Consider the following 15003-nt stretch of genomic DNA (forward strand, 5'->3'; position numbering starts at 1 on the left):
TCTACACCATACCCCCCGCGGCGCGCTCCGAGCGATCGAACCGAAAATGACTGCGATCATTCTGCACGCGTGCTCGTTTCAAGTGTTAGGTTGGCTCAGTGCGGAAAGGGCATATTTTTCATCATTTTTGCCGAAAAACAGACAGAATCCACCGATGTTTGTTGGGTGCACATAACGTGAGTATGTCATGAGGTATTGTATGGAGTTTAGGGGCAAACTGTGCAGCGGTTCTGTGGAAAACGGCCTGCTTGGGATGGACGTTTTTGTACTTAATTAGTGTTTTGTGCTGACAACAATTTTGCGGGCTTCTGAACCTATGAGGCTCCACTACGTGGAGCCTCATAGTTCTAGGAGTAGGAAATGTCTGCATTTTGATGGACGTTTTTGTACTTAATTAGTGTTTTGTGCTGAAAACAATTTTGCGGGGTTCTTAATCTATGAGGCTCCACTACGTGGAGCCTCATAGTTCTAGGAGTAATCGGACCCATCCACCCTAAATTTACCAAGACCCCTGCCCCGCCCGCCCACCTTTTTTTTTTTTGCTCGACCACACACTACATAAAGACTGTACAAATCTAATGGGGAAAAATCATTCACCTGAAAAGCGAAGGACATGGATGAATTTAACCCACCAAAAAAATCAATTACTACCGCGATCATTTCCACTATTTTAACTTACCACATAGTAGGAGAGCAACCCCGTCTGGTAATCTAGGACAAACCATCGATATTGCCATCCTTTCATGACATTTGTCCACTTACTTAGTGGACCTTCCATTGAAGTTTTACTAGAAAAGGCAGACATTTTGGTTTTTAGCGCACGCCCGGTGTGCGTGAATACCGCCCTCAAGAGATCAAGTAGAAATCAGCCAATCGTTTTCTTTAATTTTTTTGCAACAACCTTCAGCCAATCAGAGGGGTTCTTTTACAAGCGCTGCTTTTGAATGCCAATCAAGATGGCTGCTCGCAGTTGATATTTTTGCTCATGAAACCTGCTCCAAACTTCCGCCCATTTCCTTGAATGTGGACTTCTGTTCATGTTTTTACAACATGGATCCACCTCATCTTTGTGGAGAGCCTTTCAAGGCTACAAAATTGGTGAGATTTTGCCTAATTCCAGGTTGTTTTAACGCTTGAGAATGCAAGCTGCCCGAGTCCCGACGTTCAAACTCAAAGTTACATGACTCTTACTTAGTTAACATGCCATGGTTAACCAGTTGCGATATGCCAATTTGTCGTTGAGAATTTTTTTTGACAATTTGGAAATAAGTTATAACGCTTCATCAAACATGTCAAATTACCTAAAAATCTTAACGTTTAATTTTAATGTTCTTTCTTTCTTTGTAGGGCCTAGGCCTATTTTTTATTTTATTTTTGGGCATGTTGGGGGGGGGGGGGCATGTTGCCATTGTTGGGGGGGGGGAATGTGTTTTTTGTGGTTTTTGTTTTTGTTTCCCATTTGTAAACGTTGGCTTGCCGTATATGCACTGACACATGACTGAACATGCGCAGTTAGGCTACTGCTTTTTTTAATTAGATTATTTTCCGGTGACAAACTTTAGTCTGGCTCCATGCCAACATTATCGTTGTAAATTCGTATTCACAACAAGATGGGAATCAGACCATTTTACAATTTCGGACTTTATGTCCCTTTAAAAAAAATCCTCCAGAGGCAGAGCCACAAATCTGAAAAAGAAAATGGGTACAACTATAGAATGCAGGGCCACTTTACTCTACATCCGCGCCTCCGTACGGCTGCTTGGAGGCGTGGAACCGCAGTCGACCTACCTCCGAAAATCGATCGTGGAGCCTCTGCGACTCCGCGACTCCGCGCCTCCGCCACTCGTGTGCCCCGCGTCTCCGCGATTCTGCGACTCCAAGACTCCGCGCCTCTGCCACTCCAGACAGTACTCCGTCGTCCTCCTCCCTTCCTAATTTGCGCGCCCATTTAAAGCGATTCTGCGACTCCAAGACTCCGCGCCTCCGCGCCTCCGCCACTCCAGACAGTGCCCCGTCGCCCTCCTCCCTTCCTAATTTGCGCGCCCATTTAAAATGGGTATGGATGCTTCGTTCTCAAAAAAATTCCACCGAGAATTGCGCCCTCTATCGGCGCGAGTCTCTGCGTCTCCGCGACTCCGCGCCTCCGCCACTAGCACTGCGGCCACTCCAGTGCCCCGCGTCTCCGCGACTCCAAGACTCCGCGCCTCCGCCACTCCAGACAGTGCCCCCAACACATTTACAAGCACGCCCTCCCTTCCGATCCTTCATGAGAAGCTTAGAAGACAAGTGCATTCCTTCGCTGTACTTAGCACTTTTTGCAGGTTTGCAGTATTACTCCTATTCCATCCACGCCTCCAGGCGAAATAAAAACCCTTGCTTCGGCGTGGCCCTGCATTCTATAGTTGCACCAGAAAATGTAATACTCTGCAATAAAATGTTTGAGACATGTTTAAATAATTAAAAGAAGAATATTCTTATATTTGGGGATGGGGGGAAAAAACCTTTAAAATTTGCCAGCGGGGATCAATCCCGGATCTTCCCGCTCATAAGATCCGTTGCTTATCCACTGGCCACAGGTGCTACACAACCATTGGTGGTATTAATTCAATATATCTTAATTCTTATAATTCAGCCCTATCTTAGAGAGTACAGCGCCCTCTGTTGATAGGGATTGCCACCGGCAATATATCCACTATGCACCTTATCTTAAACAGTAATATCAGTATACCATGCTAGTTGACACTCATGTGGGCCTGCTTATGTGTTGGCCCATGTACGAGTTAGTTGCGTACAAGTTGGCTCACATACGAGTCGACCCAGTATTCAAAAAAAAATGGAAACAAACTTTTATTTTGTTAACGAATCTTTTTCAATCTTCTTTTGTTAACATGGTTAAAGTGGAATATGATCATCCGAGATTTTCGAGCTGGAATGCCTCTGAAGCGTCATCGCAAGGGACTACGAGGTCGTCACCATGACAACTGTTTCACCTCCACAGAGGCAATAGACTGGCTCCACGATTACTTGCAGAACTGTGACAGATTCGGCCCCTGGGTTACCAGGGCACAGACTGTGTCGCTGCTCGAGAAGTTTCTTCACAGCAAGGTCGTACAAGGGGTCAAGGGGTCGACTAAGAGCAGTCCAGTCAAGTTTGAGGACAACGGTGATCTCTACAAGTCAGTTGAAGAAAAGATAGCACCTACAATTATTAATTGATCTTGACTTCATTTGTCAGTGAACCACGTTAGACTTTGCCATAAGGCCCGTCCACTTTGCACTTTGGCAACATGTGCGTTTGCACAACCCTTGTCAGATATCTTGGTTGCACAGTCATGGTTTTGAATTGGTCGTGACTTTATAGGGTAGTGCTTAACAAATCAACCTATAGCCAATCCATCACACTGTCAATGTCACATTGACTGTTCATAAACAAACTGAACTTCTACATGATATGAGATAAGAGAAATGCGATTTTATGAGTTTTGCCTCGGTAATAGGAGTATTATCTTTTTTCTTTATTCATATTTCAATTGCACAGATTTGTCCCAGTCTCTCCAATGAAAAAGCTCCGTTCTGCGCTAAGCAGCCGCTCCAACCTCCGCACCGCCCGGACACCACTGAAGACTCTCAACTCGGAGCCTATGAGCAGGACTCTGTCCTACGACAACCCAGCATTCAGTGCCCAAGATGCAGACAGGGAGTCGGCCGGCCAGGGGAAGGGGAAAGGGGGAGGACCTAGCAGGGGACTCCCACAGTGCCGTCTGGTTCAGAGACCCCTGACACCGGCTCAGAGGGAGGAAGTCTGGAAGAGCGCAACTCTTAATCGGTAACAAATTAACCCTAACCCTGCCAGATGCTACACAGTGCATCAGGTGTACAAGTGTGTGGGGCCTTGGTGCATTGAGCCATCAACACCAGTGCATAACTGGCCAATTCTGAAACAATGAGAGCTAGTCCCATTGAACAAAACCACAGTTGTATCCCGCTGCGTTCGAGGACCGCCAACTCTGAGGCATTTTGGCCTTGAGACTTTTGACTTGATGGATCTCGCTACACTTGGCATGCTTGTCACTGAGACAAGTGCTGCATGTTGCTGCGTTTGGCAGAGTTTCTAGCCAAAATACCCTGAAGGGTTAGGATTAGGGATGCTTGATTGGGGAAGTTTAAGGCCAACATAAGCAGTTATTCGAAAAGAATTGTTCAAGAATACAGCTATTAATTTATAATGTTGGTTTTTTTTAATTGGGCACCCAAAAATCACCAAAGGCAAGGTACCTAGGTATTCTGCCTACTAATGAGTATGGTATCTGGTCCCATGGCCGTCATGGAACATTTCCTTGTTGCTCCTAATACTTCTTAAAACACTTCTCAGGGATGTGAGTCCACCTGCAACTGCCTGATTTCAGGCTTCTTTCAAATTGTACATAACATATAGGCACCATATATATACTTGCAGGTTACAGAGACTCCTTTGGCTGACTTCCTTAGACGGCCTCCTAGACGCCGGCCTTGTCAGCGCTAAGCACATCATGCATAGCTGTACCCACGTCAGCAGGAACGGTGTGGTCTTGGTGCCCAAGGATCAGGATGACCTACCTCACTGGGTGCTATCGGCAATGAAGTGCCTGGCCAATTGTAAGTTATTGTCCCTAACCCTGCAAGATGCCGTTCATTGCTGTAAAAGTCTGTGGGATCTTGTCGCATTGAGCCATCAACACCGATGCATTAACAGCCATTGTGGAGACAATTCAGGGGATTCACAATGCAGTGCGCCACCAAGAGTTTGCCATGGAGAGTCCATTTTTTTCAAGTTTACGTTTCCACGAAACATGGCCCATTTTGAATGAGTGTCAGTAGACAACTTGAGCTAATTTGTTATAGATTGGAGCATAGCTTTCTGCCACGTTACAAAAAAACACTATATTGATAAAAAGAAAAGAAAAGGGCAAACAGATACTCAAATAATTCGCTTACGAAACTACTGACCAGAAAAACGAACGATTTCAAATGTCCCGCGCTGTGAATTTGTCGACCATCTCCCACAATGCACTGGGAAAAATAAACGCTCCGTGGCAAACTCTTGGTTACGCACTGCATTGTGAAACGCCTGAATTGGAGCTAGTCCCATTGAACAATGCTAACGTTTTACCCTGTTGTATTTGGCAACCACAGACTCTGCACTTTAGCCTTGGATTTTTTTTAGCATGTTGGATCTTGTCATGAGAGGCAGGCTTTATATGTTGTTGGCAGGATTTCTAAACAAAATTTCCTGGAGAGGGTTTGGGTTATTGATTACCCCTGACTTCCCAGGGTTTTTTTTTCTTCAGAAAACTTACTGAATCTTCTTTAAAAAAATTCAAATAGATACAAAAACCAATGGTACATTCTTTGCACTTTAGTTTTCAGTTGGTGTCAAAGCTCATGTAAACTAATAATGGTTGGGTTCTGGATCCTGAAAAATGTTCCGAACCTCCTAGGAGATTTTGTAGGACCTTGGAGAGTTGAGGTTGAAAACTTCCCTTCCGAGTTTCTTCAACTCCTTCTTGGATCAAACAGAATCCTACTGCAGAACAAATCACATGAATCCAATAGCTGGAACAACAGATTTCCCTCGCTCAAAACCAGAGATTGTCCTTAAATTCTGTTCCTTTGAGTCACCGTGTTGCATACTTCATGTCCAAGAGCCAGTCAATGATTAACAAGTTTCATCGGTCAGTTTTGTGAATAGCTTAAAAATTGCTTTTCTGAGTTCAGATTTTCTCAATTTTGAACCTCTTAGCCACTCATTTTGGTTATTTTTCTGCTCCCAGGGCCCAACAGTCCCGATTCAGGACTCCCTAACTACCCTGGCTTTGAGAGAGATGTCTTCAAGACCATTAGCTCCTACTTCCTGGGCTTATCTCAACCACTACTGACCTTTCACCTCTATGATCTCATCGTTGAGTCTTTTGGTGAGTAAAATGGAAATCAGTTGTTTATTATTTTGGTAAATATAGTTATTGAAAAAGACTGTCAAATCTTTCACCCTATAGATATTAACAAGTAATACCCAGATGAAGAATATACCTCATTGTCTGTCTTAATATCTTTTCCATGCTTTCTAATAAATTTCTAAATTCTTTTCCAGCCTCAATAATAAAGATTATGTTTTTCCTGCTGACATCAAAACTTTCATGCTTTCAAAACTGCATGATCATTTTTTTCTGCTTTTAACAGTTTTTGATTGATCATACTTATTCATGCAAAAAGTGAAAATTGTATTTACTTTCTTTTCTAATCATTTATCCTAAAAATATACTAAAACAACCATTTAAAACTATTGCTACCTATTTTCCCCTCATCCCCCATTCATGCTCAATTGACCCTTTCGCTTACTCCCTCTCCCCCATTCTCATCCTCCTTATTAACAGTAACCGCTGAGCGCAGAGACAGAGGTCTGTACCCAGGGGCAGAGCCGCTGACCACCCCTCCCCAGACCATCCAGGGCTTGACCTCTTTCGAGTCTGTCGAGAACCTGATGCTGAACATGACCTCAGCAGGAATGTTTGGGCTCTCACCGGAGCTAGCTGGAGCACCAGAGCGAGCCAGAGGGGCAATCGATAGGAAGGGAAGGTTCGCTGAAGATGCTATGTCTAAGAGGCTCAAGTTGATGGACGGAAGGAAGTGGATTGGTGATGTGAGAGGGATACCTCCTAGTACCACTGCATTCCACATTGAGGCTGAGGGTGGTCATGGTTCTTCAGGGAGGAGTAGTGACGCCTTACGCGGATCTTGTTCTCCACCTTCAAGACGAGGCAAGAGGGGCATCCAGCGCTCCTCAAGCATGTCTGTCACAGGTTTCACCAGACCTAACTCAGATGGAAATCAACAACCTGTTGACGGAGATGGGAAGCACTCGTCCATCCAACCTCAAGGGATGAGACGCTGTATATCAGAACCAACAACAGGATGTCAAGGAATTAAACAGAACTATCCAGTACGAGTGCCAAGAGAATCTCCACCCATTACATCCTCAAACAGAATGGAGTCCGGCTGGCAGCACAACCAAGAACCTCCAAGGGAGAATCACGGGTCCAGACATCAGCAGCATCTACATCAACGACACAGACCTCTCTCAGCTCCAGTCCAACAGCGGACACCAAAGTTCCCCTCGGCATCTAACCTCCACGTCCCTGAGCATCACCAGCGGGAGATTCCAGGCCTAGGCGGCAAGTCAAGAAAGTTCACGTCACAGATCATAATCAGTGATAAAGGTAAAGGAACCTCATCTAGCACACACAGACCCATGACAGGTTTTGCATCAAGTCAGACACGCCCTTCGACTGAAACCAGCAGTAGCTCCAAGGACCTGAACTACGGATTCCCATTACAGTATCCAGACCCAGCTACCAACACTAGACGAGGCTTTGGCTCCATGAATGATATCGGGAATGCCTTGAAGTCCAACCAGACGGAATGCCCACCCAAGGAAACCCACACCCGCAACCTCTTTGTCTCTAAAAGATTCGGCTCAGCGAGTGAGCTGATACAGAAGATCTTCAAGAAGAAGAGTAGCAGCAGGGAAGCCGATGCTCCAAGACAACCCATCTCACTCGGTCATCAACTCAGGGGGTCCACGCCTAACCTGGTCCACCAACAGACCCAACAACCCTCAAACTCCATTCCAAATCTTGACAGAGCTACCCCGCCAAATCCCACGACAGTCACCAACATCAATGACAGACAACAAGACAGAATCAGCCCATCTTATCCCCCACCCCTTCGAGCTACCCTCTCCTACTCGGACATCGGCAGCTCGCGAGAGAACAGCGCCAGCCACACCCCCGATTCCCACCCGCAGGTCAACGGACTACGCAGTGGCAGTTCTTCAGATGTGAGGTCAACGGCCAAAGTTGAAAGTTCAGCAGGATATCAGAAAATGAAAAGAAGCGACAGCACAGCAAGTAAGGTCGACTTGCCAAACAAGTCATTGCTATTTTTTATCCAGAAAATAATAAAAATCTAGAGTAACTCATTTTTGTCCAGATAATATTTCATGGGTTGATTCAAATGTGATTAACACTTTGCATGTGAAACTTCATTTTGTCTTTCATATCTATTGAATCTATGCTCTTCCTACATTGTACAAAATTCAGAATCCCTTTCAAATAACTTTCATGTTAGTTTTCCTGAAAAAAAAGGCCTAATGCCAGTTTTTCTAATTTCCCTTGAAATAGTTTGGTCATTACATTTTGGAATTGCCACTCCTTTTATTTGATGTTCCCAAGGATAACTCTAGCACACCAGTCGAAATGCTGAGAAGACCTTTAAAAGTTCCATGTAGGGACCATTACATGTCTTTAGGCCATCAACCCAAAAAAAAATATGTGCTTCTGGTTACCCAACTGACCCTCATTTAATGGCCCAACCCTACACTTGCTTCCAGCAAACTGATTTTTTCATTGAAAAACACAATCATATGAAATTGTCCATTCTGTATTACCAAAAAAGGAACAGCCTTTGGATTCAAACAACAGACAATAGACCTGAGACCTAATGACGTAATGGCTTTGTTTACATAAGCACTTTCCTATTGGAGTGAGGTCAGGACACCAGACGATGTGAACAAAGCGTGATGTCATTAGGTCTCAGGCCTATTACTACTGTCCATATTTCTACTTTACCACTCCTCTCCATCTCTTGTCCATCCCGCTTCAGGCTTGTACCTGAGTGATGACAAGTCTTACACAGAGGAAGCCTTGAGACTATGCTGTCTCCTCCTGCCTCCTGTCAACAGACGCAAGCTTCATCTCCTCTTGAAGCTCATGACAAAGATGGAGGCCAACCCTGAACTGGTGCTCAGCAGCCGCAAGACCACCAGACAGCTTGTAAGTAGTCTTCCTTTATTTGGCTGAGCTACTTTTAAATGGAAATAGCGCTTAGCAAATTTATCCCAACAATAAATAGGCATCTTGGGCTGATGGCATGGAGTTGCTAGGTACAGTGTTGCTCAGTTCAGTATTTTCTTGTTAAAGGCATATAGGAACATTTGCTTTTCATGCATTTTGTTTGTTTCCAATACTAACACCACTCAAAATCCAAAGAAGAATGTTCCAAACCTAACCTGGTGAAGTTTCAGCTCAGTGGATATTACACTTTTGAGAAAACAACTGACTACCATGCACAACCTTTCGATCAGGGAACACTATTTTGTCTTTATGACTCTTTATTTCCAAAAATTTGTCAGTTGACTGATCGTTGGATATCACCTACATTTTTTGATTCCCTCTAAATGACAGCAAACCAGGCGAAATAATTTCAGTGTGTGTTTAGCACTATGGTAGTGTGATCTTTGATCCAAGTAAGCTTTTGATGATAATTCAGAAGGTTACTTTGGGATACATGCAAATGATCCTATTTTCCTTTAATGGATCAGTCTATTCAGCAATATTTCTCTTTCTTCTCTGTCTGTGCCAGGTTCTTGAGACATTCAGCCGAGCTATCCTCTGCTCCCAGGAGGAGATTGACTACAATGAAACCCTCGCCTCCCGCATCGTTGAGTATCTGATGGATAACCATGGCAACGTCTTTACACAGCCCGAGGAGCTCAAGGCTGACATTCAGGACAGGCTGGTCTATCTAGGCCGGAGCCAGGTCAGAATTCATTCATTGTAAAAGAATTGTAATCATAAATCTTTATTCTTGTAAGGCCAAAAAAGCAAAAAATAGTTGTGCTTCCGATTTCATAGCATTTGAAAATACGGTAGTTAGGTAGGGAATTTTTTTTGGGGGGGGGGGCAATTTTATTGTGTACAATCATATGGAGGTGTCTGCAGGTAGTCAAGGCTAAAAGGTAGTAATTGATGATTTTCAGGGTGTTTTTTTTTTCTCATTTCCCCCCCCCCAAAAAAAAAAATAGGGTAGGGGCTGTGAAAATAGGGTAGGTAGGGTAAACGGAAGCAGAACTATTATTTTCGGGGGACTTTTTTTTGTGTACAATTTTAATTTATAACAGTTTGTACAAGTCTCTGACTTCTTATTTGGTGTCAAAAATCCTTTGTAAAAAATAACAACAGAATTGAATTAACATAACTATATTGTGTCCTTGGGAAAGCCATTTCACCCCCACTTGTCTCTGTCCACCCAGGAGCATAAATGGGTACCGGCATTAGCTGGGGAGTAACCTGCGATGGACTAGCATTCCATCCAGGGGGAGTAGAACTAATCTCAGTTGTTTCATGCTACTGAAACCGGAGATAAACGCCGGCATGATGGGCCATATTGGCTCGTGACAGACTTGACTTGACACTATGCCAGAGGGTGAAATGAGACTTCACAGCCAAGCGAACAAGCAAAATCAATTTGGAGATGTTAGTAGTATGTCAAAATTTCACTGAATGTACCTACAGTCGGTGTTCTAGCCAGGGTGAAAATATAGCCTAGGGGCATTTTGTTCCGAGGACTAATGTGAGCGTGAAGCTCTTACAGCGTAGGGAAAATTTTGGATTCTAGATGCTCTGTGGAAGTTACAGTAGGCCTACAAAATTTGACTAAGCACTGCTTTCTTGCTTTAAGAATGACAGTAAAGGGTCAGAAAATGGTATATGTCCGACTGTTATTTGCCCTCTGATATCCCAACTGTATCACCTTAACAATTAAAGTTTCATTGCGATGTTTGCCCTTGCCTTAAAAAAATTAATTCAGCCCTAGATTCATGCCCAAATTCTCTTTCCTCAAATTTTCTTCACCCTGAGATTAATCAAGGCTGAAGTTGACACAATTTCAATGTTGTTGCTCCGTCCAATCTTTCCCAGATCAAGTACGTAACAGAGACGGAGAACCAGACAGCAACAGCGCCCTCATACTGCCAGAAGATGAGCGTGGAGCAATACGAGGCACAGAAACTGAGCAACTCGCAGCGGGCCGTGGCTGACCTTCTGGAGGTCATCATCCGTGATCACAACATGCCGGCAAAAGACAAGAAGAAGAAACTCAAACAGGTAATTAATTAATATAAAAACAAAATTAGCTTGTAAAAAATATATAATGCTTTGCAGTGATGAACTGGTAAATTCACTTGTCAAAATTCATATTTTCAAAATGTTTTGCGGTGATGTATCCAAAAGTTTGCTGGTAAACATCAAAAGGTTTTGAAGTGGCTCATTAAAAAAGACTTCAAAAGTACCAAGTCCTTTCAGTGCTGCATTGGAAATTGTAAAATTCTTAATGCTTTACAAAAACATTGATATAGTAAAAGTTGGCCAGTAATATAAATGCTCTGTAGATCCGTATTAAAAAAACTGATGGGTATTGGATCAAAGTGAGTTTTGTTAAGCAAAGAGAAAAACTATCAGAAAGTACCTAATAGGAATCTCAGGGAATATACCCCGGTAACGTCAAGTTAATCAATGCTTCTGTCCTTTCCCAGTTCCAGAAAACCTATCCAGACATTTACGCCCGACGACTGCCCACCACAGCCAGCGAGGCAGAGCTGTTTCCTGAGAAGCCTAAGATCAAACAGCCCATGACCAACGTCCGCAAGTCCTTCACCAAACTCAAGTCTCTCAGGTGATCAGATCAATGTCTGTTAACCCTCACCCTATCTGGACATCTACGCCTGGCGATTGCCTACCACAGCCAGCGAGGCAGAGCTGTTTCCTGAGAAGCCTAAGATCAAACAGCCCATGACCAACGTCCGCAAGTCCTTCACCAAGCTCAAGTCTCTCAGGTGATCAGATCAATGTCTGTTAACCCTCACCCTATCTGGACATCTACGCCCGGCGATTGCCTACCACAGCTAGCGAGGCAGAGATGTTTCCTGACAAGCCTAAGATCAAACAGCCCATGACTAACGTCCGCAAGTCCTTCACCAAGCTCAAGTCTCTCAGGTGATCAGATCAATGTCTGTTAACCCTCACCCTATCTGGACATCTACGCCTGGCGACTGCCTACCAAAGCTAGCGAGGCAAAGCTGTTTCCTGAGAAGCCTAAGATCAAACAGCCCATGACCAACGTCCGCAAGTCCTTCACCAAACTCAAGTCTCTCAGGTGATCAGATCAATGTCTGTTAACCCTCACCCTATCTGGACATCTACGCCCGGCGACTGCCTACCACAGCTAGTGAGGCAGAGCTGTTTCCTGACAAGCCTAAGATCAAACAGCCCATGACTAACGTCCGCAAGTCTGTCACTAAACTCAAGTCTCTCAGGTGATCAGATCAATGTCTGTTAACCCTCACCCTATCTGGACATTACGCCTGGCGACTGCCTACCACAGCTAGCGAGGCAGAGCTGTTTCCTGAGAAGACTAAGATCAAACAGCCCATGACCAACGTCTCTCAGGTGATCATTTGGTAAGGCATCCCCTGGTCAAGGTAACACAATGTTTGTAGAATGCTTGTTGCTGGTTCTCATTTGACTTCCAGTTTGGAACATAAATTTGCTAATCCATTTTTGATAAGTCAGCATATCTTGACAAAGATCAGTAACTCAAAATCATCTCTGGTAAATTGTTTTTATTTGATGACGTCGTATTTTTAAATGTTGCATTTCAATGGCAGGCTATAAACCTGACTGTTTTAACATTCTTAAAGACAAAATCATTGTTTCATTCAATTTACTTTTTAAACTCTTGCCAATACGTAATTTTGATGGAATCAAGCAGATGAATGGTCAGTGTTGATATTGAAACATGAATTTACCTTCTTTTAAATTCTTAATTTTTTAATCAGTTATTTTTAATACATTTTGAAGCTCTGCATGGTAGGAGATGCAGTTCAAGGTTTGTTTTTGTTTCCAATGTCAAAACTGTTTCAAAGGAATACAATTATTATTATTAGGCAAAGCTAGAAACAGATTGTTTCTGAGGGAACCATCAGTATTCCAAGGAGAACCGAAGGTGGTTCTTAAAAGAACCAGAGGTGATTTGCAGACGCTGTTCTCTTTGTTTTTATGTTTTTCTTTTTATTACGAATTGTTTGTTCACAAATTGCCCATTATTTACATCCACGCAGCTTTACATTGAACATGTTTTAACTTCTTTTTTTTTCTCTTTTTTTTTTGGAGACGGAGTAATAATCCTTGTATTTACTGTAACATACATGAATAGTGATTGCATGTAATTAGTTGAAATAGGTATTTTGCTATTATTGTTGTATATTTTGTATAGAACAAAACATGAAGGTTATGTCAGCCACCAGTATAAAGGGTTTTGTCTGTTTTCATTTCTTTTTAGCATGGCCAAATAACATCAGGTATATTTTTGAAGGTTTCAATTTGTTTCCCAATTAGTTTAAAATACTTTTTATAAATTCCAATTTTATTGTTGATATTGATCTTCACATTTTTTAACATGTCATCAGCATTCATAGGGGGCTTTTAAAAGGGAAACTAATTAATGTTTTTTGAAACAGAACCATTGTTGCTTTACTTTAAGTAGTTACTTAAACAAAATCTGGTCGCATATTGGATGATTTGAAAATTTTGTCCTACAAAATAAAGAAACCATTATATATTCATTGTTAAAATCATTTACCTAACATGGGGGGTATTGGGGAATTAGAAAGGAGAAAATTAGAATTCAATTTAGAATTCTTTTTTTCTACATGTACTTCATTAAAATACTGGGGCGTTTGCTTTTATTTTTGTAATTTTAGCCATGGTTATGGACGCCCATTATATAGCCCTTTTATATTTACCCAACGTTTTAATATTCAGACTATTGGGAATGGTATGATTTTTTGATGACATTTTAAGGTAAATTTGCTGAAATTGTACAAAATGCATAAAGGAGGTAATTGTAGGAAGTTATTGAAGTTGAAATCTCAAAATAGTGATTGCATGATCTTAGTGGGAACAGATGAATAAACAACTTCGTTACTAGAAAATGCTCCGGTGTTTGGTTTTGAAATTCAGGATTTCTAATCTGGTTGTCAGTCCATCCGGTGTTAGGAATTGTTTGGGCAATTCTGTACATTCGAAGGTACATGTCAGACACATTAATGAGTTGCTGTTGGAAAAGTGAATGTGATACATACCTAATAATGTGACATCTAATAAGTAGGAAACAATTACAGACCAAATTAAGGTACCACCACCTTAACGACCTTGTACATGTACATCGTGTGGTCGGACGCAGAGAATTGGATTTTATGGAATTTGCCTGATTCTAACTTTGACTTCTAATTCATTTAGTTGAACTTTTGGGAATGTCTTTGGTGTTATTTTAAAGTGGTATTTAGTATTTGCAAATAACCCCCCCCCCCCCATTTGTACTTATTTTGAGTAACAGCTATTCAAATTTGCTTAAGCTTTTTCAACACAATATGCATTGTACGTACCAACTTTCAATACAAAATCAAATAGTTTGGGGGATTATACTATTATTTTAAAAATCAAACAATTGCTATATTTATTGATCGTGTCTTTGGAAAAAAACAATGTTACTTGTGCCATAATTGTTGAAAGCTCTATCACAAGGAGATGGTTACTTTAGTCAGTGGTACCGAAATTTGTCATGCATGTAGTTCAAATTCCATAGAACCGGGTCATTTTCCTGAGTGCACTAGCTTGTGTTTGTATGCGAATTGTCTCCAACAAACCGTTTCTCCAACGAACCGTGCCTCCGTTTTTATTTGTCCTTTTACCACATCAGCGAATCTTCACTGTATTCTGCTTTGCCGTCCTGCATTTTCTGGTCCGCGTGGGGGCGATATTGTAAAGAAGAAAAGAAAACCAGGAGAAGTGGTTTTTTTTCGGCTTTACTTTCATCCCTTTCAAAATGATCCATTCTTGCCAATATTTCTGCACCGTGACGATTGGCCCGCCAAAACTTCAACAAAAAGTTTTGACGCGTAAGACTCGAAGCCTTGAGTTTGGCAAACGCGTAACACCAGTAGTAGTTAATCTAATTCAGGAATTTCTAGACTGGCTGTCAGTCCTCCCAAGACAAACTCGATCTTGCACGGACTAGTCCCCTCCCCCTCCCCCAATCATGTAACGATATAATCAAGAAATAACAACTTTC

At 42.4% G+C, this 15003-nt stretch overlaps 2 protein-coding genes across 4 annotated transcripts in view; one reads left to right on the plus strand and one right to left on the minus strand.

The window, feature by feature from the left end:
- Nucleotides 1-837, minus strand: part of LOC119738008 (oxysterol-binding protein-related protein 9-like) — a 30471-nt gene extending 29634 nt beyond the window's left edge. The window contains exon 1 of one of the 2 annotated variants that reach the window (XM_038212712.1): nucleotides 680-837. In XM_038212712.1, the coding sequence (XP_038068640.1) occupies nucleotides 680-805 (126 nt within the window). In that variant the 5' untranslated portion in view covers nucleotides 806-837. The remainder of the gene's footprint in view (nucleotides 1-679) is intronic. The other variant, XM_038212713.1, reaches the window with a different exon arrangement.
- Nucleotides 838-901: 64 nt separating this feature from the next.
- Nucleotides 902-13864, plus strand: LOC119738006 (DEP domain-containing protein 1A-like). Of its 2 annotated transcripts, XM_038212711.1 has the most exons (11): nucleotides 902-1098; nucleotides 2899-3176; nucleotides 3539-3826; nucleotides 4457-4635; nucleotides 5811-5951; nucleotides 6411-7943; nucleotides 8698-8867; nucleotides 9457-9633; nucleotides 10794-10979; nucleotides 11408-11431; nucleotides 12072-13864. In XM_038212711.1, exons 1-11 carry the CDS (start codon nucleotides 1051-1053, stop codon nucleotides 12189-12191), a joined length of 3144 nt encoding a protein of 1047 aa, XP_038068639.1. In that variant the 5' UTR covers nucleotides 902-1050; the 3' UTR covers nucleotides 12192-13864. The 2 variants fall into 2 exon arrangements, with proteins under 2 accessions (XP_038068639.1, XP_038068638.1); XM_038212710.1 differs by having other exon boundaries at nucleotides 907-1098; nucleotides 11408-13864.
- Nucleotides 13865-15003: the final 1139 nt, after the last annotated feature.

The sequence above is a fragment of the Patiria miniata genome, unplaced genomic scaffold (genome assembly GCF_015706575.1).
Source record: "Patiria miniata isolate m_02_andy unplaced genomic scaffold, ASM1570657v1 HiC_scaffold_3, whole genome shotgun sequence".
Lineage (NCBI taxonomy): Eukaryota > Metazoa > Echinodermata > Asteroidea > Valvatida > Asterinidae > Patiria > Patiria miniata.